At 43.7% G+C, this 17,887-nt stretch overlaps 2 protein-coding genes across 3 annotated transcripts in view; one reads left to right on the plus strand and one right to left on the minus strand.

Moving 5' to 3' along the window:
- LOC146010058 (uncharacterized) overlaps positions 1-17,887 on the minus strand; it is a 341,065-nt gene that overhangs the window by 41,703 nt on the left and 281,475 nt on the right. The window lies entirely within an intron of this gene.
- LOC146010115 (uncharacterized) overlaps positions 1-17,887 on the plus strand; it is a 65,467-nt gene that overhangs the window by 21,317 nt on the left and 26,263 nt on the right. Inside the window, exons 7-8 of the mRNA XM_083151037.1 lie at positions 8,261-9,733; positions 9,818-9,985. Coding sequence (XP_083007163.1) covers positions 8,261-9,733; positions 9,818-9,985 — 1,641 coding nt within the window. The remainder of the gene's footprint in view (positions 1-8,260; positions 9,734-9,817; positions 9,986-17,887) is intronic.

Raw genomic sequence — 17,887 nt, forward strand, 5'->3', positions numbered from 1 at the left:
GTCAATCCTCATGGGGTTGCGAAAAGGGGACTACCTGGTGTCCATAGACCTCAGGGACGCCTACTTTCATATCCCTATTGCAGTTCAGGACCGACAGTTTCGAAGATTCTGCGTAGAAGACAGACATTTCCAATTTACTTGTCTGCCGTTCGGCCTTACGTCCTCCCGAAGAGTGTTTACGAAAGTCCTGGTGGTTATTGAAAGTCTCAGAAGAAGAAAAATAATGGTCTTGGTGTATCTGGACGATATATTAATCGCGGCTCGGTCAGAAGCTTGCGAGGCAACAAACTTTGTCTTGGAGTATCTTCAGGAACACGGCTGGGAAATCAATTGGGGAAAAAAGCCATCTGGTCCCTACTCAGGAAATTCAGTCTTTGGGTATACTCCTAAATATAGTCGAGTTCCAAGTATCTATTTCAAGGAAAAGATGCGACAAAATACAGCAATTAATACTGTCAGTAAGAGAAAAGAACAAAGTATCATTAAGGACAGCAATGAGTTTACTAGGCATGATGGCCTCGACAGTGGAGATTGTGACCTGGGCGAGGTGGAGGATGAGACCATTACAATGGGAACTTCTAAAATATCCCGTAAATCCTTTTTTCTCTGGAGCATCTGATAAGAATCCCAGCAAGAGTGGTAAAATCTCTAGAATGGTGGGAAGGAGATTGGCTGGTGTTAAGAACTCTATCTCTGGTAAGCCCTCGATACAAGGTAATAACTACAGATGCCAGCGCAACAGGCTGTGGGGCACACGGCCTGGGGAAAATGTGTCAAGGCGTGTGGTCACACCAGGAAGCGGGGTGGTCTTCCAACCACAGAGAACTAAGAGCTGTTTGGCAGGCAATAATCCTTTTTTCAAGAAGATCTCGCACGGTCCCATCTACGCATATTTTCGGACAACATCACGGCGATATCTTATATCAACAGGCAGGGAGGTACTCTAAGTCCAGCTCTGTTAGAGGAGGTTCGAAACATCATGATCTGGGCCGAAGAACATCTAAAGTCCATATCGGCTCTCCACGTTCCAATGGTAGACAATCAGATAGCGGATTGTCTGAGCAGGAAAGATCCCATTCCAGGGGAGTGGGAGTTGAACAGCGCAATATTCCATCAGGTAGTCCGAAGGTTCGGGCAACCAGAAATAGATCTGATGGCATCAGCGGTCAACAAGAAGACCCCTCGGTGCTTTTCCCGTTATCCAGCTCAGGGCTCATGCGGAATAGATGCACTATCCCAGAAGTGGCAGTTTTCCCGGGCTTATGTTTTTCCTCCTTTCTCGCTAATACACAGAGGGGGAAATTTACTAAGAATACGAATACAAATAATTGTATTCTTGCTACGAATGAATACGACTGCATACCTCGTATGCAAAGTCGTGTTCCGGAGGGGGATTTACAAAGCAGTCATATAGACTGCTTTGTAACCCTCCGATGTAGTATTCATTCGTATTAGCTGGCTGTATATACGGCCGCTTATACGAATTCCTACAGGCAGTCTGCACAGATCAGTCAGATCCGTGCAGGCTGCAGAGTGTAAATAAAAAATAGAAATAAAAATAAATAAATGGAAAAAAACACGGCGTGGGTTCCCCCCCGCCCACAGCCATAACCAGCACCAGGCCGAGGCCGGTAATTAAAAATCAGGGAACCCGACAAATAGGGGTTCCCCGACTTTTAACAACCAGCTCCAGGTCCGGGGCTGGTTCCCAAAATACGGGGGACAGCCCCAGGCACAACCAGCCAGCAGGGTAATGCCACAGCCGGGGGGAGACTCTTTATACAAGTCCCCCCGGCCAAAGCATTAACCCTCTGACCAGTCAGCCTGGCCTGGGGGAGTGGGGACCCCCCCCAATAAAGGGGTCCCCCCCCCTCCAGAACTTACCTGACCAGGCTGAAGCCTGGTGCTGTCCTCAATGCCCCTGGGCTGTGGGCATCGAGCTGATCTTTGTGTAAAAAAATTGATCAAAAACTATTGTCTTATACCGTGGAACTATGAGTCCCAGCAAGCCTCCCCCGGATGCTGGAACTTGGAGAACCACAAGTCCCAGCATGCGGGGCATTAAAGGGCCCGCTGGGTCTTGTAGTTCCACAGTACAAGAAATAGTTAAATAAACACACTGACAAGCCAGAAAAATAAAATAAAAGTTTAATACATACATTACACAAAAACACTGATACCTACCTATCTTGAGCCCGTCGGTAGGTCCCTGGGTCCGGTCTGTCTGGGGACACCAACCCCTTTATCAACAGCCAGAAAATTTCACATCATAACACGAGTAGGGATGAAAAGGATGCCATCAAGACTCTTCCAGAAGACCGCGATTGTATCATCAGATCAGCGGATAAAGGAGGAGGAATTGTGCTCCTGGACCGCGACTACCATACAGCAGAGGCACTGTCACAACTCTCTAATGAAACATGTTACGAAAAACTAGACTTTGATCCAACTTGGCAGTACAAAAAACAGATCGATCAAATCATCATCCTGGGAAGAAACAATGACTACATCCTGAAAGAAACAGCAGACGTTCTAACTCAGCAACACCCCAAGATCCCGATACTCTATACCCTCCCCAAGATACATAAGTAACTTACGACTCCACCGGGGAGGCCGATCATCTCGGCAAGGGACTCATTATGCCAGCCCCTCTCCCAGCTGGTAGATTTCCATCTACAACCAGTGGTTAGAGGATTGGAGAGCTTCATTGCGGATACTCCTGACTTCCTCAGGAAAATGAATAACATCACTGACATCCCAGCAGATACATTGCTGGTTTCTGATTCCCTTACCTCCTTCAAGCGCTCCCTCAAAACCCACTTTTTTCGACTAGCCTATCCCTCCTCCTAACCTCTTTTGATCCTCCTATCCTGCCTCTGTTCCCCTCCGTTCCTACTTATCCTATTGTTTTTCGTTCGTCCACCCACCTCCTTTTAGTATGGTAACTCTTATGAGTAGGGTCCTCCTTCCTCACGTACTCACCCTACCTCATTACCTCACCTGTGCTCCTGTCCTGTTCTTCCCTTCCTCTACTTCATCTTCAGTCTCCAATTTTGACACCTACTTCAGAACTGATGCCGATTTTAGTTCTACCAGCTATACCCCTATTTATACTGTATTTTATCAACACACCCTGTACGTTACCTTGTAATTCGTTTTTTGTTTGCTATGTACGGCGCTGCGGACACTTTGCGGCACCTTATAAATAAACGTACTACTACTGGTTACGCTAAATGTATCTAGCCTCTATACCAACATACCACATGCACTTGGTATAGAAGCCTGCCGTGATAAACTGTCCAAATGTGCCGACTACAAAGGGCCACCCATAGAATTTCTCCTCCTTTTGATGGAAACAATACTCAAAGAATTATTTCTTGTTTGAAAACAGATTTTACCTTCAAAAACAGGGCACAGCGATGGGGTCAAACATGGTCCCATCGTATTCTAATATATTCATGGCGTACAGTGATGACATCAGGATGTACGTACGTTACATCGACTATTTTTCCTATGGACTGCCGGTGAAGAAAAGCTACTAGCCTTCATCGATCACCTAAACTCGATACCAGGCACCATCCGTTTTACTGCTACCTTTAGCAACAATGTGATACATTTTCTGGACACTACCCTGACTTTATTAAATTCAAAAATCTACACCAGTATATACACGAAGGAGTCAGATAAGAACACACTCCTGCATGTGACCAGCTACCACCCAGAACCCCTCAAGAAAGGTCTCCCGTACTCTCAACTACTGAGGGTGGCACGTACTACCTTTAACACAGCTGCACTACCAACAGCCTTTGAGAACATGAAATTGAAATTCTTGGAATGAGGTTACGATGGGAGAGAAATAGATGCAGCCATCACCAAAGTTCTTTCCCAGGATCGAAGTAGTTTACTACAAAAACGCGGGACAAAACAGACACGAATGGCGACAAAAGATTAAACCTTTGCAGCACCTACACGGTGGCTTCCAATGAAATCCGCCAGAGGGTGAAAGAACACTGGCATCTACTTACATCTGATCCTGTCCTTGGCTCAGAAATCTCACAACTGCCCCGGTTCGCATACAGACGGGGGCCCAATCTATAGGACTTATTGGTAGTCACTGACTCCACGGCAACTAAACCGACCAAGAACAGCTGGCTATATCGCAAGAAGGGTACCTACAAATGTGCCGGGTGTTCGAATTGCCCCTTTATGCTGACAGGCACTGAATTCACTAACCCAAGGGATGGGATCAAATACTCTAGCAGATTCCACCTAGACTGCAATAGTAAATTCGTGGTGTATGTCCTCCAATGTCCATGCAAATTACTCTACGTTGGTAAAACCATGAGAATGATAAAAGAAAGACTCAGCCAGCATCGGTCTTCTATTAAGAAGAGCTATACCAGCCTGAGCTCCCAGAATGAACTAAAAAACTTACCTGTGGCAAAACATGTTTTGGAAAAATCCCATAATGTGAACCAACTACGGTGCACACTACTGGACCATATCCCACCGCTTAGGCAAGGCGGGGATAGAGACAAATTGCTTATGCAGAGGGAATTACAATGGATCTATCGACTGGACACCCTCTCCCCTAAAGGCCTCAATGAGGACTTCAAAATGGGATGTTTTCTCTAATTGAACATCAACTTTATCTTTGTACTTTTGATTCTCTTTTTTTATTAATTTTTTATATATCTACTAATATTTTTCTGTCCAGCTATGATGCACCGCCGTGTGCGCTGGCCGGATATCTGGCATGTCGACATTGGTTGTTGACATGTTCCACACCGCCGCGTGTGGATACGGGCTATCACTGTGTTGGGTCATGTACTTATACAATCCTGAATGTGGTAATGTTTATTGAGATTAATCGTTTGTGAATTTTGCTGCACCGCCGTGTGCTGGGCCTGTTACATAGGTACAGTTGAACACGGGATACTGAGCGTAACATAGCCTTGATGCTGCAGTACTCTGCAGCAGTTGCCAAACACACCGCACATTGGTCCACAGCCGCCGTATCAGACAGTAGTACACTGTGCTGATGACGCGGCTGGACCAACCCCGGGATCCCCCGTGACGCGCTTCTACACACGCCCCCCTGTCAAGCAGCCGGAAGGAGGCTGCTGTCAGTTGGAGTTTTTTTTAAATATTGCCACAATTCTTGCTTATACAAATGCTTGAATGAGATTGTGCTGTGACCCCTGACGAAAACTGTCAGAGCCCAGTTGAAATGGCCGTCGGGCTAAGCAGCTGTTTGATTGTACGGCACAGCATGGAATAAAAAACTTTTTTTCTTCACCTACTTTAAAGTGCTGGTCTGGATCCTTCACAGAGAGTGTGGGGGGTAAGTGCCTTGTATTAAACCTTTATAGACCTTGCACCAAGTTTAACCCACATGGAGTGCCGCCCTGCATAACATTGTTTTATATAGATAGATAGATATATCTCCTATAGTGTTCATTCTAGCACCTGCCATATTTGAAAACCCATGCAGTTCCTCTTCCCTGCCTGGGGTGTCGCTGTCTGCTGTGGTGCTTCTAGCACAGGTCTGGTTTGCATATTCATGCTGACTCACAGACCACACTGTGCTAGAAGCACTACAGCAGACAGCGACACCCCAGGCAGGGAACAGGAACTGCATGGGTTTACAAAGATGGCGGGTGCTAGAATGAACACTATCCTATACTCCTGTGTTTACCCTTATTACTTTGCTCTACTGCTTGCAATTTACGTTTTTTGTATAATAGGGTTATAGGTTATTCAGGGTGGGGGGTTTTGGGTTAGGGTTACTTTGAGATTTAGTTCTAGTTGCTTTACTTTTTCTTTTTTTTTACTTTTGAACAGTTGGGCATACATTATCTTATATTTCAGGTTAACTTGACTACTGCACACATTACTATACTAGTGTTCATTCTAGCACCTGCCATATTTAAAAACCCATGCAGTTCCTCTACCCTGCCTTGGGTGCCGCTGTCTGCTGTGGTGTTTCTAGCACAGGTCTGGTTTGCATATCAGTGCAGATATACAGGCCACACTGTGCTAGAACCTCTACAGCATACAGCGACACCCCAGGCAGGGTAGAGGAACTGCATGAGTTTTGCAAATATAGCGGGTGCTAGAATTAACACTACATACATGATTCCTACTGCATTGTGTATTTTTTATATATATATATATATATATATATATATATATATATATATATATATATATATATATATATATATATATATATATATATATATATATATATATATATATATTCGAAAAGAGACCGCACTCTCACTGTTTAGCGTAGTAATTTCTGGGGTGTTCACAAGGGGTTAACATGGTTCACCATGTGTCCCAAACATATCGAGAGATCCCACCCTTGTTGGAGGGGAGGAAGTGAACACTCTCCTTGTAATAATCGAAATAAAAGTCACTTGGGTTGTAAAGTCAACAATAGATAATTTATTCCAGTGTGTATAATTCCATCAATGCCCCGACATTTCGGTCCACAAACGGACCTTCCTCAAGGAGCCTATAACACAATATATATACAATAAATATCACTCAGGTATAATGCTAGGGTACAAACATAGCAAATTACATCCAGAGTGCATTACATAAAAAGAAAAAAAGAGCAACATACTTTTAGATGGTACATCAGCGCATAGAGTATCCTAAGCCTCAGCCCTGGAGGACCCGGAAACAGCCACATTCAAGTGCTGTCCAGGACTAGTTTATATACCTAGCTAATTGGGGTGAAATGGGATGGTTTTGGCGCCAATTCTACGAATCAGCGCGATGAGTCCACGCACTTCCGGTAAAACCGGAAGTGCGTAACCCGGAAGTGACGCCGGTGGAACGCATCAATGAGCCGCACAGTCACCGAAGATATCGGTACTGTGCTGTGGCTCCAAGTTGACAAAGTATTAATTACTATATTCAGCGGGCAGCTAACAGGCACATAATGGGCCTGTTCACGCATATTAATATGAGGTTATAAGAATCAATGGGTAGTGACGATCGTGGGGCAAATGGCCGCCATTTGGACCGCAAGAAAGCACAGATGGAACGCATATACCTCTAGCGCCATCTGGTTGTCATTGTGTTTATGACAGGTATAAATACTGATAAATGAATGGAAAAATATGCTGTTTTAAAGCTCGCTGAGTCTATTAGGTAAAGCTAGACCTGGGGGCAGATGGAAGCATTATTTATATATATTTATAAAATGATTATGAGCCAATGTGAGTTATCATACATCATAATAATTATCGTTAGCAATTTTTAACATTATAATTTTATTGAAAAAAAAATTTGTTTTTATTTTTATTTTTATTATTATTTTTATTTTTATGTTAATTTAACATACGTTTTTTAATGAAAAAAAATTTTCCAAGTTTTTTTTTAAATAAAAGAATTATTTTTAAAGATTCATGATATATTAGTTGGTATAACATATGAAACCATCAGAAAGAGATGGTACATATGGAACAATGCTTTCACCAACAAGGCGTCCATGGAACAATCCACTGAGATAGGGATATAGTACAAGATGAACTCCTGAGAGGTGGCAATCACGCTCTGACTGGAAACATAATTGGGTGATGGGAGCACAGGTGTAGTCAATTTCATAAATGCAAAGATAATCTAGGCACAAGTTCTATATATTGAATATATATATTGAATACAATATACATTATTTTTGTATGGCCATGCCCGAATGGCGCCTTCGGGGACTAAAATACTAAAACACCATAATTGCCTTTAGAAGACACTGTATTCATGTGTTTTATATATATCCTGCTCCATATCACATGGCCATACAGTATACATCTGCTGCGTTTGCTCTTGTATGTTTTGCAGTTTTACACTGTTGCCCTATTTGCCCTCCTATATACATATAGGAAGTTGTCGTTTGCCGTTTTTTATGTATGTATGCGCAAAATCTTAATACAAATTACCCAATTTAAAAAAAGAACACCACTTGCATGCTTCACACAATGATGTTTTTTCCAGTTCCAATATCCGCAAGCAGCATGAGTAGGAGAGGAACATCTTCATTTATCGGGATACCCCGGCAATCTTACATCCAGAGTGTCAAAAAACTCCCCTTAATTCCTTTCTAGTGTTATGTTGATGAAAGTGAAAGGTAGAACACCTACAATATTCTATATGATGAACTCACCTTTGTGAGTAAGGGGGGGGGGGGGGTGTCAACAATTGATGCCTTTCCTGTGGGATACTTTGCTGACTATTTTATTTCTACTAGATAATACAAGGATTACTTCAGGGGGACATCTCGCTTGGACTCCAGATTTGAAATCAGAAGATAAGAACATCGCACAAGTCTCTCCAGAACACTGCATTACCCCTACTATACATCCAGAACTTCAAAGTGCACATCTATCCTCTGATCCCTCTGTTCTGGAGGAATGTTCTCCTGGTAGCTCAAAAATGTCTATACATAGTATAGATCATAGCGGTGGTACAGCAATTTCCTATTCTGAGTATGGGAAATGTTTTACACATCAACTAGCTCCTGTTAGACATAAGAGAATTCACGCAGGACAGAAGCCATTTATTTGCTCGGAGTGTGGGAAATGTTTTACACAGAAATCATATCTTGTTACACATGAGAAACGTCACGCAAGGGACAAACCATTTCCATGTTCTGAGTGTAAGAAAAGTTATACATGTAAATCAGATCTGGTTGTACATAATAGAAGTCACACAGGTGAGAAACCATTTACATGCTATGAGTGTGGGAAATGTTTCATACAAAAATCAGATCTGTATTTACATGAAAGGCTTCACAAGGGTGAGAAACCGTTTCCATGCTCTGAATGCGAGAAATGTTTTAGACACAAATCAGCTCTTATTAGACATCAGAGAAGTCACACAGGTGAGAAACCATTTACATGTTGTGAGTGTGGGAAGAGTTTTACTCTCAAATCAGCTCTTGTTATACACAAGAGAAGTCACACAGGTGAGAAACCATTTGCATGTGCTGAGTGCGAGTTGCGTTTTAAATGTAAATCAGAACTGGTTATACATTATCGACTTCACACAGGTGAAAAACCGTTTCCATGTTCTGAGTGTGGGAAATGTTGTAGACACAAATCAGCTCTTATTAGACATCAGAGAAGTCACACAGGTGAGAAACCATTTACATGTTGTGAGTGTGGGAAGAGTTTTACAATCAAATCAGCTCTTGTTATACACAAGAGAAGTCACACAGGTGAGAAACCATTTGCATGTGCTGAGTGCGAGTTGCGTTTTAAACGTAAATCAGAACTGGTTATACATTATAGACTTCACACAGGTGAAAAACCGTTTAGATGTTCTGAGTGTGGGAAATGTTGTAGACACAAATCAGGTCTTATTAGACATCAGAGAAGTCACACAGGTGAGAAACCATTTACATGTTGTGAGTGTGGGAAGAGTTTTACAATCAAATCAGCTCTGGATATACACAAAAGAAGTCACACAGGTGAGAAACCATTTGCATGTGCTGAGTGCGAGTTGCGTTTTAAACGAAAATCAGATCTGGTTATACATTATAGACTTCACACAGGTGAAAAACCATTTCCATGTTCTGAGTGTGGGAAATGTTTTACACAGAAATCAGGTCTTATTAGTCATGAGAAAAGCCACACAGGTGAAAAACCATTTCCATGTTCTGAGTGTGGGAAGAGTTTTACCCTCAAATCATCTCTTGTTATACACAAGAGAATTCACACAGGTGAGGAACCATTTGCATGTTCTGAGTGCGAGTTGCGTTTTAAACGAAAATCAGATCTGGTTATACATTATAGACTTCACACAGGTGAAAAACCATTTCCATGTTCTGAGTGTGGGAAATGTTTTGCTCAGAAATCAGTTCTCGTTAGACATGAGAAAATGCACACCGGTGAGAAACCATTTACATGTTGTGAGTGTGGGAAGAGTTTTACTGTCAAATCAGCTCTTGATATACACAAGAGAAGTCACACTGGTGAGAAACCATTTGCATGTGCTGAGTGCGAGTTGCGTTTTAAACGAAAATCAGATCTGGTTATACATTATAGTCTTCACACAGGTGAGAAACCATTTCCATGTTCTGAGTGTGGGAAATGTTTTTCACAGAAATTATATCTTGGTAGACATCAAAGAAGACACAGAAGTGGTAGTCACTTTAATGTTTTTGAGTGTGGGGGATTGTTAAAACAGAAATCAACGCATCTATAATTCTATCCTTTAATTACATTCTGTTTTCTTAACTGCTGCTGCTATTGCTGCAGATGGCATTAGCTTGTTGCACAAGGTACTAGCCATGGCCCAGTATGATGCCCACCCTTTGCGCTAAGCAGTGATAATATGTCAGAAGCAGCAACCATTTTGTCAGCTATGACTTGCATAAAACATTACAAAATGGCGTAGGGAGTCAGAATACTGCTGAAAGTGATTTCTATAGCTGTGTACACACGGGGGTGATAGGGGCTGAAATCATTGGAAATATGGTCACTAGCGACCATATCCCCGCGATGGGAGCTTATATATGAGTGTATAGATGGGGGTATATTGCCGGGTGCACGCTCCCGTTTTCTCCCCCTTAGTGAATGCTGGTCGCAGGAACATGCTCCTGCGACCAGCTGATTACCACTGCAGTGCTACCCCGGCAGTTTCTTTTTCATCAGCGACCATCTCTGGTCGCTGATGCAAACGGGACACTGAGCGATATATCCCCCCGTGTGTACGGGGCTAAAGAGAAACAGCAATATATCTCCCCCGTGTGTACGGGGCTCTATGGAGAATTGTTTTGGTTTTCTGGGTTTAAGAATGCAGTATTGATAGAACAGAAGACGAGGGCAGACAGTCAGTCTGCACAGTTTTGTCTACAGTAATGGGAACTAACCAGATAACTGGGTACGCATGCTTAGACCCCAAGGCCCTCCAGGTCTAGGAGACCTCAAAATTTCTCTGCCTAGTTACCAGTCCTAGATGACGTGAATTATTATAATATCATTAAGTCAATACTGACTGGTCCAATCACATTTTAGCCCATATGAATAAGAAGTAACTGAGCTGAATATAGTATAAATATTGGGCATAAAGAGGGAGTGGTTAAGCGATTGAGGAAGCAGTTCAGAGGGCACGTGATTGGAGCTGGGGGTGCAGGTAATTATCCCTGAGGTACTGGCTGATTCTGTCTTCTGTTATTGGGTTAAGGTTTTTTTGGTACTTGTGTAATAACTGGGCGCCCGATTTTAAGATCGGGTCGGAAAATCGCATCGAAATCGCATGCGATGCGATTTTCCATAGGATTCAATGTTAACATGGTCCTGTTCATTTCCCCGCTATCCAAGTGGGCATAGAGTTGATTTTATATAGCGTGGCGAGGGGCCGCAGATTACTTACAATGTATTCCGCGTCCCCTCGCTGCGCTCGCCACGCTTTATAAAATCAACTCTATGCCCACTTGGATAGTGGGGAAATAAACAGGACCATGTTAGCATTGAATCCTATGGAAAATCGTGTTGAATCCCATCTGATTGTATGGATTAAGGTAAGGCATACAATCACAAAATCGGGCGCCCAGATATTACACAAGTACCGTTTTTTTTATTAAGGAATTAGGGCCTTATTCTAGTTCACTTGTACTGCAGGTGGGGCAGATGTAACTTGTGCATTTAGAATTGGGTGGGTTTTTTCTCCAAAGTGAGATCTATAGTGCAGTGTAGAAATAAAGCAGCCAGTATTTACCCTGCACAGAAACAAAATAACTCACCCAAATCTAATTCTATCTGCACCTGTTACATCTGCCCCCCTGCAGTGCACATGATTTTGCCCATCTGAGAAGGAATTTGCCAGAAGGAGTGAACTAGAATAAGGAACTTAGTCCAATAATATTATATCTTTTAGTGTGTTAAGTTTGCTTTGGCCTTTGCAATACATGTAATCAAGTTTTGTTTTAATAATTTTCATTATTCTTCAAGTAAAGCATTTTTTCTATATTTTACAAGTTGGTGTTGGAGTGAAATTATTTCAGCGTTTGCCATTATATTCAAGTCTTATAAAGTATACCTGTTAGGCGCCGCCATGTGTCCGCAGATTCTGGGGGCACCGCTGTCAAAGGACAGCGCCAGAGCCACTGGACACAGCGGGCGGCGCCACGTTTCCCGGCTTCTGCCGGACGTCGGGGCGGAAGTGTCGGGCGTTGCTTAGCAACGACCCGAACTTCCACCCTTCGCACAGCGGCTGACGTCACAGCCGGCGGGGTGCGAGATATGAATAAATAAAATAGCCGAGATATATATAAATAGCCGGCGTCTTCTGGGAACAGACACCGGTTATAGCTCCTTGTCCTGCTTGTCAATTCTTGGTTGTGTTCCTGGTTCCCAGAGCGTCCTGCCGGTTCCTGCTGTTTCTTAGTCATACCAGCTTGCTCCAGCATCACTGCAGATAAGTCTCGGGGGGGGGTTCCCTGTCCCGCGTTTGGGCTTTAGTTAGCTTTCCCCTTGCCGTCCCTCTGCCTTGGCAGACGCATTGTCTCCCATAAGACCTGGTGGCATCCGGGTTGGAGCCGGCGTAACCAGCTCCTTCGAACGCGGCTATTATAGGTGAAGCCTAGCACCGCACGCGTCCGTCAACCACAGCTAGAGGCAACGGAGTCAGGGTGTTGGTTCGGGGATATCCCCAGAGTCCGAACAATACATAAATAAGTCTGCGTTCTCAGGATGTTTTACACACACAGCAGGTCTTGTGACACATGAAGGAAGTCACACAGATGAGAAGCAATTTCCATTTTCTGAGTAAGGATGGACTTTTGAAGGCGGCATCAAATGGTTGCTGGATTTCCACCATCCGATTGTGAGATGTGATGGCTACTGATCGCATTATACACATATAATGGTATAACCATCGATGGTTATACTGTGCCCAGATATACATCAGCTGAGCTTCTACTCAGCTGAGTACATACAATCAGTCATTGGATAGGCTTTGGAGTAGCATCCAATGGGTGACTTCCATCACAAACCCGCGTTTCGAACAGCCTACACCAGTGATGACTGTTAAAGTTGAATTGTATACACGCCATTTTAGAATGGTATGGCCGCCATTTTGGCTTGCAGAGTTACGCAAATAAATTATAATACCCAAGTTCTGTGTAACAAAAAGAACCTTGAGCGCTTCCATACTAATATACATAAATTCATATCCCACACTTACACAAAATAAAATATAGTTAAATGAAGGTTTAGTTCACAGCACATAGTTTAACCAATAATACACGACTGTTTCTATACATATTTAGTATCTTTATGTTCCGTGTCCTATGTGCAGCACTCTGGTCGTAGCGAAAAGTTCGCAAGTCCTAATGTCTAATAATTACGGACAAAATCCATATTCTATGTACTTTTGCCACATGAACCGAGGAAGACAAAGGATCAAGTTGTAACCGGTTCTTGTGGTTGATTTACGACCCCCTATGATGTTGCCAGAAGACCGAAGTACATTCCCTCTGCACCAATCCACTCTAAGTGCATTCCTTTGCTCCAATCCACGAGGACCTGACTTTTGAACACCTGACCAATGGAAACTACCTTTGACCCCTCTTTGTGTGGACACTATAAAAGTAGCGATCCCTGGGCTGGATCGGTCACTTCTTCACTGCTTTTCCCCACTTCATCCTGACCGGGCTAAGTTCTATTAGAACCTAGCGAGCTCGACCGGACTGCGCTGCGCATTAGATGAGACGGTAAACGGTTGCATTCCTGTATGTATATTTCTATAGTCATCTATAGCTATCTGTTTCTTTTTCCCCTAGTAGTATAAAGCATATTTAGTATTGTTAAACCAACTGTATCTTGTGTTAAACTGTGTTCATCTTTCTGTAACCCCCTGCTGTCCGCTAGGGACTAAATACATTATTTGGAGACTCTATCTCCTTACTTTTGAGTTAAATCCTTGCCTTGACTTTTATTCGCATTTAGCGACAAAGGTGTTTTACGGACATTGTCCTTTACGGTGTACACAGTTTGGGTACTAAGTACTGCGAAAGGATACTGATTTATAAGTATCGGTCTAGCGTGTATAATACACGAGAAAGGTTCACTATGCTGCGCTATGCTTTGTTCGCACGTAGCTAGGAGTAAAGGGTCAGCAGGTTACGGACAGAGTACGTAAGCTGCGCACTTCACTTGTTATCCGTCTGGTTATTTTATATCGGTATTGATAATTGAGGGCTGCGTCCAAGCGTTACATCCTTTAAAACATTATACTAAGCGCAGTACTTGAGCAAAAGGGTGGAATTGATCATTTAACCATTGCTGGAAAGGCCAAGTCGGCGGCAGTACAGAGTTTGAAAGGTGCTAGCGTATGAATCCGAGGTATAAGTGAAGTTCAAAGAGAAATGACGTGCTTAAAGTATATACAGTGTTTATATTAAGTAGGTTGTACTTCTATCTGCCACAAATAGCTTAACGGGGTATAGTGTTTTGAATTGCTTGTTTATAGTTACGGTACATGTGCACGTGTGATAAGGTATCGCACGCGTGAAGGCAAAGGTCTGTGTTTATTATAGTACATAGAGGATTCTTTCTGTGTAAAACTATAATCTTTTGTTGTTCGTTACTACAAGACCAGGGACTCCGCCACGTGACGTCCTGGGCCTTTACAGTAACGTGTAGCGTCTTCAGTGTATTACGTAAGGTACGCACACGTGCTTACGTTAGGCATTTTTTGCATCTTTGTACGTAATTTACGGATTTAGTGCGGGATTTATTTTCGCATCTTTGTACGTAATTTACGGATTTATTACGGGATTTATTTTGCATTTCTGCGCAATTGCTGCGTTTGGCGGAACCTGATTGCAACCTTACAAATACACTGTAGAACACGTGTGTGGCCGATCCATTGGCGGTCTGTGAACAGGACTGAACAAAGACACATGCATATGTGTCTGTTCGCAGGTACTGCACACGCAGCACAGGGGTGGCTGGTATTAATTACAAGCTCTATTTAACAGTATATTAACTTACTGGTGATAAAGCAGTAATTAATACAAATACGATAGTCTTTTCGGTTCATTTTTCTTTCCAAAAACAAGCAATTCAAGCATTATTTTAATAGATTCCTATAGCCGTTAAAGGGGTTTATACTCGCATAAGTATCTGGTGAAAAACTACCAACCAGGGAACGTTTTCTGTACAGAAATATTTCAGTTTTGTGTAAGGCCCAGGTGAAAATAGCACCCAGTGTGAAAATCATTGGGTGAACAGGCGCATGACAGTGTGACCCATAGCGCTATAGAAATCAGAGTAGGAAGTGTGTTGAAATAGGACATACAGGGGGTGCGTGACGACGTACCCATAAAACTGCCCCTTTCATAGGTCCGCCTATTTGAATCTATCGAAAGGGTACAGGAGTGAAATCAGTACCCAGGGATCTGCCTAGCTCCTCGTTTAAAATACAGATTTTGCAGGATACAGGAAAAACAAGTTTTTTGTGTTCTGCGAATTTCGGCCGCACCGCTGCGAGGCGTGCTAGCGATTTGTCGCTAGCCAAAAGACTGTGGTGATTGAGTAAAATAGGATCCTCGTAGATTGTGCTTCACGCTTAATTGCAGAAAAGTTTCACGCTACTGAGAAGGAGTGTTTTGGGTACTGCTCACAGACAAACCACCCACCAGCCTCTTCTAGCTGTGAACTACTAGTTCTCATAAACCAAATTGGAAAAATGGGAAATAGTGGCTCACACAGGCCCTTATTCTGATCGGTGCGGATTTCTCCGCATGCGTACGGGCCGCCGATGGTGATCGTCTGCGCATGTGCAGAGGTCACTCTGCGCATGTGCAGGCGATTTCGCCGCACGTATTCTTGACACGCCGCACAGGGGGCGTAGAGGGGCGTGAGGGGCTACTTAGCCTCATTACCCTATGCATACGCCCCGCGTTTCATGGGCGTTCCCATGCAAACGCGGGGCGTATGCATGGTAATGAGGCCGTGACGCGTGTGTAGGGGGCGGGCATCTGACATCGCCGGATGTCAGCTGCCCGCCCCCATACATGATTTCACACGGACAAGTGTCCGTGTGGTCTTGTTTGGCGGGACCTGGTGGAGCGTACGGCCCTGCATTCGATGTTCGGCGACCATCGAATGCAGGGGCTGCTCCCAAGACGGAGGAGGCGTATCCCCGTCCAATTTCATGCGGATCGCCACATAGCCGCGTACGGACGGAGGTGGCGATCAGTATGGAAGGCGGGGATTCGCCTGCACGGTCGCGGCCGCATATTCCTGATCGGGCCGCACCGATCAGAATAAGGCCCACAGGGAGGTTGTGCTACGTAGGGAAGAGTTACGCCCGCCCAAAGGATTGGCGGCATTCATAATGAGCATGAAGTATGGTGAACCAGCAGTTGTTTACCTAAATAAGTGGAAGAATATGACCAAGTGAAGCCTATTAGAATTTCCAAGTGTTGGTAGTTTTGATCCAGAAATCTTATCTGCGGTTAAAGATAAAATATGTTTACTCTCATCACGTAGAAAAAGAGTGAAACATAATGAGATACTTAACTTGTGGCAGAGGGAAGGTCAGAATCAAAGGGGAATTGGATGTTCAGCAGCTGCAAAATACAATCAGCCCTAGGAATGCAACTGCAACCGCACCCCCCCCCCCTCCATATATGCCAGAGGGGGCAATGGCCATCAAACAGGAAATGAACAAAAATGCACATGTAACTAACTTGTACCCTGTTTTATCCCCTTACAAACCACAGAGGAAAATGATATGTTGTTGACGTCAGCCATCTCCCATGCAATTAACATGCATGAAGGGAAGGATGAATCAGCAAAAACTGCTGCTGCAGCAGCTCCAGCCCAGGAAGAGGAGACAGCTGCTGTCAACAACACAGTTGTAGATCCAGGTAAGAAAGCACCACACAGTATAGAGATAATTGTCTCCGGGCCTGGACCCAGCAATGCGGACACAGTACAAACGTACCCTGTACGCATGCTGGAGGTTCCTTATGGTAAGGCAGACAGAGACGGAGTGATACCTACAAGGAAAATATCCATGTTAAATCCATGGACACGGTTAGAAATGCGGTCCATCATTTCAGATTTCCCTGATCCTAGGAAAGATCTGACACTGTGTCAGAAATTTGTAAAGGATCTGGGAAATTTTGATGAACCCACCAATAAGGATTGGAGAATCCTGTTGAAGGCCTGTCTCCCTACCCACATAAACATCCAGAAATTCATTCAGGATAGCGGGTTGAAGGTTGACAAGGAAATAAATGATGAGATCAACCAGGAAAATATACGCCTAATCAACTTACAATTGGGGGTATATATTCCTACAGCAGTGGAATATAGCAAGATATTCACCATCAAACAAAAGGATAGTGAGTCCGCTAGCGAATATTTCAACCGGGCTTTGCGAACGGTATCAAAACACACTGGTGTCTCCGAACCTAAGGATAATCCCCACCTGAGGGAAATGGTTGTCTCTGTGCTGGTGGAAGGGCTTAGAGAAAACCTGAAAATCAGGGTCCAGACATCTTCCCCCAATTGGCGGGGAATGACAGTAGATGCCCTAAGGGAATCTGCTGTCGACCATGACAGACACATAAAGAAAAGCCGAGAGATGCAAACAGAAAAGTTGATGACTGTTAGCATCCAAGCTTTTAGTAATGCCCCAGCCAAGACCACGCATCACACAATCACCAGAGATACAGGTAAAAGGGCAATAGTGTGTTACAACTGCAACAGGGAGGGACATTTTGCCAAAAACTGCAGGTCGGGAAACCCCAGGAGAAATAACACACATAGAAGGGACTGGGTGCCTCACCAGGGTGAGACACGTAGATACTCAACACCAAGACATTGGGAGGAGGCAGACAGGTCACTCAACATGC

The sequence above is a fragment of the Crinia signifera genome, chromosome 6, assembly GCF_055691185.1.
Source record: "Crinia signifera chromosome 6, ASM5569118v1, whole genome shotgun sequence".
NCBI classification, from domain to species: Eukaryota; Metazoa; Chordata; class Amphibia; order Anura; family Myobatrachidae; genus Crinia; species Crinia signifera.